The sequence below is a fragment of the Marmota marmota genome, unplaced genomic scaffold (assembly GCF_001458135.2).
Source record: "Marmota marmota marmota unplaced genomic scaffold, marMar, whole genome shotgun sequence".
Lineage (NCBI taxonomy): Eukaryota > Metazoa > Chordata > Mammalia > Rodentia > Sciuridae > Marmota > Marmota marmota.
The window spans coordinates 3,888,671-3,894,624 of record NW_026000051.1 but is presented as its reverse complement, the minus strand read 5'-3'; the positions used below and the strand labels follow the sequence as shown (position 1 = coordinate 3,894,624).

Genomic DNA, 5,954 nt, shown 5'->3' with positions numbered 1-5,954 from the left:
GAGACCCGGGATTAGTGCCTGTCCCCCTAGGTTTGAAACACTGCCCTAACCCAGGAATAGGCAGACTTTTTCTGTAAAGCGCCAGAGTAATAAATACTTCTGGTTTTGTGGGCCAGATGTCTCTGTTACAGCTCTGCTATTACAACTCTACTATTACAGCATAAAACAGTCACATATTTATAGACGAATAGGTGTGCCTGTGTTCCAATAAATTTTTTTTTCCGAAAATAGGTGGTAGGCATGATTTGGCCTGTGGGCCATAGTTGGCCAGCCCTTGCTCTCTTCTACATATAGCCAATAAAGACACAGAGATATGTATATAAAAAAGCGGTATTTCTTTAATTTAAAATTACGACCTGGAAAGAGCAAGTCAGTTTAAGTGATCCAGGCTTCTTCCTTATACCCAAATGGAACAGATGCGATATTGGCTCAGATTTCCAACCCTAGAGAAAAACCAAACCAAGTCACCAGTCCTTAGTAAGTCTCTGTGGCATTCTGGCCACACTGAGGAGAACTTTCCTTCCATCACCTCCTGGGGCTGACCTGCTCCACTTCCCTGTAGCTGGCCTCCACAGAGAAGGTGACAGCGAGGCTGTCTTCAGGCCTCACAACAGTGGGGGTGAGCAATCCTAAACACACCTGCCTAGAAAGACAGTGTGGCCACTTGTTTAGCTGAGCTCTGGAGCCTTGGGATGTGACCATCGGTCACATGTGGCCCAGACACCATCAGCAAAATGGCAAAGTTGGAAAACAGGGGTGGGGTAGGGGAAGATGTGAGGGCCTGGGAAGTCCATGGCGAGTCTGAAAATGAAAGACAGCTACCATCTGGGAAGATCCTGACAAATGTCTCGGTTGGCAAAGCCAAAAGAACAGCACCTCCGTCAGCCCTCCAAGGCGCTGCTCTTCCAGGGCCCAGAAATTCGAAGGGTCCCACCTGTCAGATGGGCTTCACCTCTCTCACCTCTTACATTCAAGGTCAGTTGAGGCTTCAGACTCACTCGGCAGTCAGAGGGAGTCTCGCAAGAACACGAGGCACTGGTGTTAAGCGTGTTAAGAGTCCAGGGTGGGATTCTGAGCTGGGTGGTTTTTCCTGCACTAAATTTTGAAATGTGGTCCTCAGAGAGGAAAGGAGGATGGGTGTGGCCCAGGGCAGCCCTCTTGGAGTTCTTCCCAGGAGGGATCGCGTACAGCATACAGAATAAATACAACTGACAAGAAGAAGGCTTCTGAAAAAGCCAGTGACCAGCCCCAATCCTCCGTGGTGGGTAGTGGGGTGCCCAGACAGCACACCAGCTTGCTTTCTCTAAAGTTGACAGTACCCAAAGCCGACCTGAGTCAAAAGCTCTCAGGGCAAACCACCAAGGGGCTTCCCAGAGATGCCTTGAAAAACCAGAGCGTGTCCAACCAGCTCAGGCCACATCCAGCATTCCTGAGCCAGGCTGGCTGCATACTGGGTCACTGCAGAGGTGTCCCTGGGCACTACCAGGGCTGGTTCTGTGTCTGGGATGGGATGGGGGATGGGGCACAGCAGTAAGGAGAGTCCCCTGAGAACTGAGGCCCAGTGGAAAGGGGAAAGAGGCGGGGTTTCCTCCTCAGGCTCAATGGAGCTGCCTCCCACGGGAGGAAGGTGTTATTGCCCTCCTGCCAGCACCACTGAAGGGATCCTACTCAAAAGTATGGCACTTGCGTGGGGCAGCTCGGTACAGAGCCCCAGATGGCTATGCTATGGCCCCCACTGAGAGAACTGACATTTCCTTACAGTTGCCCTAGACTGAGTCTGGGTCATGTCCCAAGCTCTGGTTCATGAAAACATACATCCCATCACCAGGACATGTGACCCCGAGCAAGCCAATCTTCTGGATCTGAGCGAGGCAGCTCCAGCGGTGGGAGTAAGGGAGCTTGGGTCCCAGGAGCCCGACGAGTTCCTCTTCCCCGTCTCCTTCATTTCTCAAAACAGTGGACCCTCAAATGTCTATCAAAGAAGGAGCTGTCCGTGTTACATGCCCAAGGACAATCACAGAAGCCACTTATAAGACCCCAGAGGTTTCATCCAATCCTGGCAGAAGGCTGGCTCAACTCTGATCCTCACTGAATGATGGTGTCTGGCTGTCCATTCTGGGCCACCTGTCCAGGGTCAGAAGTGGGGGTTGGGTTGGGCGTGTTGCTCTGCAAGTAGCGGCGGAAATCTTTAATCATGGGCCGGAGGACCTGGATGAGGACACTCAGGGCTGCCTGGGTGCCCTCCATGGCCTGGGCCTGGCGCTCCTGGGCACAGGCCTGTACCTCCTGGGAGCGGCGGATCATCTGCAGCAGGTCGTTCTGCTGCTCCAGGTGCTGAGCAATCTCCTTCACGTGCAGATTGGTGACCCGCTGCTCCTGGATCAGCTTGGCAGAGTTGAGGGCGATGCGACTCTTGAGGGCCTGCGGCTTGACTGACGTGTCCGTGTGCTGGGCCATCATCTCCATGGGAGCCTCCGCTGGCAGGGGTGGGGGAGCCTCAGCCGTGCAGTACTCCACCACTCCCTCCTCCAGCGTGTGATAGGTGGTCTCTGTGGGGACTGCAGGGAAGAAAGAGCCAAAGCAGAGGAGGTCACCTTCTGGAAGAAATACAGCTGGCCCTACAGGGTGGGGAGGAGGCCATTAAGCCCTGCTCTGGAGGGAGATGAAAGGGAATTCAGGCCTCTCCTGGCTTTAGAGTTATTCATATCTAATCCAGAATCTAAGAGGTTCAGGATCTTAATCTACTGGTAGCCAAAGGGAAGCCCTAAATCTGGCAAAAGCGAAAATACCAATAATAATAGTTGCAAAAAATTTAGAGTACTTACTATGTGCCAGGCACTTTGTACTCATTCGCTTGTTGAATGCTAATATAGACAATGTCACTTTCATTTTCAGAGATGAGCAAAAAGACTTGAACATGGTATGATTTGCCTAAGATCACCCAGCTCATTCAGCAGAGCCAGAAAGCAAACCCAGGTCTCCCCAAACCGGAGTACAACATGCTCATAACCAGGGCCCTGGGCTGCTTCTAGCTAATAAGGCATCTTAGGAGGCAGAGTCACATGCTCCCTGATGTGCCAGCACACAGAAGGTATCTTGAGGGCACTTTCTATGCAGCTGCTTGCAGGTGCACTGGTCCTACCTCCTTTTATGTTTTCTTGACTTCCAAGTTCTTTGTGCTCAAGCAGAAAAGAAGATGGGAATGGGGAACAGGACAGTAGTAGCTGAAGTGCCCAGTACATGTTTCCCTGTCTGTTTGATCGCCTTGGTCCATGGGATTCCTAAACATATTTCCTGTTCTAGAACCGCATTTGATTTAGATCAGTGTTTGCTCTCCTTTTCCCACCTTGATATGTAGTTGGGGAATATGACATTGCAGGGGTATGGCACCCACACATACACTCAAGTCCACCAAGGCCAACTGAGAATCACTGGTTGCCATAAGTCAGAGCCCACGAAGAAGCAGAGTTCATAGTCACAGGCATAATCTCTTATCTGAACTACAAAATCCAACTCAAGTTAGTTCTGCTGAGAACTTTTGAAGGGATTCTAGGTGGGCTGTATGGGCCTCCATGCATGTGAGGTCAATCTCCTCCATCCTTCACTGCCAACATCAACAGTGTGTTCCCACCCCACCGGAAAGCCATCTTCCTTTTGTGAGTCCTTGGGTTTCCCTGCCTGTTAGTGAAGCTATTCATATATGGGTCTTACCTTCCCTACTAGAAAATAAGTGGCCTATATTTCAAGTGGTAATGCTGGTGCCCAACACAGGGTCTGGCATAGATTGAGTGCTAATGTTTGATGAATGAATGAGTTAGTAGGTTAGCAGCAAGAACATTCACCACACTGAAAATAGAACGTCTGTCCAGAATGGATACATCATTTGGGTAGTTTATTCCCCAAGTAGATCCTGGTTGCCTGCTATATGCCAGATCCTGTGATAAGTCCTGTGGGCATACACAGTCTGTCTTCAAAGACCACACAGTTCAGCAAATGGAGATAAGTCATGGACACAAATGGTGGCCACACAAAGTAGAGAGCTATTCAACTAGTGAGAATGCCAAACTGCACGCTACCTACAGTAGTCCCAAAGAGAACAGAATCGCTTCTGTCTGGGAAGTGCTTGGAAGGTTTCATGTTCTTCCAACATCCCAACCTAACCTCTGACCCTTGGCAGCCAACCTTATCCAGGCTGCCCCAGTGTTTGCTGGCCCTTCCCATTTATGCACAAACGAACTGGGCAGGGGAGGTCACTCACTCTGTGTCAGGGTGACCGTAGCTGCGGCTGCAGTGGCCGCGGGTCCAAGGGCCACTGGGTGGATCTCTGTGGAACTGGGCAGACTGATGATGGTGGCCTCACCCAGCAGGTTGCAGATGCGTTGTTGCATGGGGGTCAGCAGTACAGGAGCTACAGCTGGGCCACTGCCAGCACCGCCACCTCCTGTCCCAGGCCCACCAGCTCCATCTTCTTCAGTGGGGCCTGGGGCCTCGCCACCCTCCACGGCGGCCCGGACCTGGGCAACCTTGCGACGGACCTCGGTTTTGAGGTCAGACCACTTCTTCTTGACCTCGGGCAGCTCCCTGCGGCAGGTGGCCACGGCATTGACCCTTCTCAGAATGCCATGCCAGGCCGCACTCTTGGCGGCCAGGGGGACCCCAGCGTTGAAGTGGTTCACCAGCAGGTGCTTCTTCAGCTCCAGCTCCTCCACGATGATTTCCACCTCCCGCTCTGAGAAGTTCATCTTTCTCTTCTTGGCTGGGACAGCCATGGCCTCTCCTATCCCCTCTTTTTAAAGAAATTATAATACCTTCTAGTGCCCCAATTCCCTTCTCTTCTTCCTCAGCCTCGCCCCTTACCTACCCCCCCTTCAGGGGATAGGCCGGGCTTGCTCAAGGCCAAGCACTAGGCCTTAGGTAACCCCCCTCGCTACGCAAAATGCGTAGGGCCCAGCACCAACCGGCCCGGCCGCTGCCAGCCAGCTGCGTAATGGCTTCCTGAATCTGCCTCTTCCGCCGGGGCATGCGGAGATCCGCCCACTTTCCTTCTTCCCGCCCCCCAGCACTTCTCCAGGGGAACCCGCCTTCCTGGTTGGTCGCGGCTCGAATATCGCGTCGATCTTTAGGTTCTTTAAGTCTGTCATTCAGTTGAAGGGCACGCCTACTTACTGGAAATAGCTTTATCATTGGTCTAAGGGTGTGTCTATCGTCCAGAGCACTCCGCCCACCTAGCTTTTATTCACTTCCATTGGAAAACCATTCTGTCGTTCAGTTATTAGTATCAAGAGGATTACGCCGTTAAATTCAGCTATTTTATTGGTGGTTTAGGGAATTATACTACTAAAACTTCCTCCGGAGTTTTAAATCACTACTAAATCATCCTCCGGAGGATACCTAGTGCTTTCGGCTTTGAACCTTGGCCAATTAATTTTTAATTCCACTCGAGAGCGAAAACTCTGCTTGTAACTTAAGTTCACAACTGCTCTCACACAAATCCTATTCCCCTCCGCAGGCTACGATCTCTCCGTACATGACCACTCCTCCCATCCTTACAATTCCGCAGTCTAACCAGCGGTTCTCAATGGAAATTGGACACGGGACCTTCCGCCTGCCAATCACAAGACTTCTGCCTATCGCAGCGAGATTTTCTCTCAGGCCTGTCTCAGCCAATACCTGCCTTCCTCAGTTTGAATCGGCCCCAGGCAGAGCGAGGGTTGGCTCCGCCCTCTCCATTCAGCCAGGCAGTCCTCAGGGAAGGCTCCGCCTCTCAGACATCCTCCTGGCTGCCGTCCGGGCCTGTGACTGGTCCGTAGTGCGCTTAGGGGCGTGGCCACCAAAGAGGCGCTCGGTTGGGCGTGGCTCCCGGAAGCGGCCCCTCCCGCCAGCTTGCCGGCTTCTCTGAGCCCGCGCTCATTGTAGGAGAAAACCCGGCGTGCTTCCGCGCAGTCCCGGTCGGC

At 52.4% G+C, this 5,954-nt stretch overlaps 1 protein-coding gene across 1 annotated transcript; it reads right to left on the bottom strand.

The window, feature by feature from the left end:
- Positions 1–320: 320 nt before the first annotated feature.
- Positions 321–5,066, bottom strand: Naif1 (nuclear apoptosis inducing factor 1). Its single transcript, XM_015497538.2, has 2 exons — positions 4,259–5,066; positions 321–2,558 (listed from the first exon to the last, which is right to left on the bottom strand). The coding sequence occupies exons 1-2, from the start codon at positions 4,767–4,769 to the stop codon at positions 2,086–2,088; spliced, it is 984 nt and encodes a 327-aa protein (XP_015353024.1). The 5' UTR covers positions 4,770–5,066; the 3' UTR covers positions 321–2,085.
- Positions 5,067–5,954: the final 888 nt, after the last annotated feature.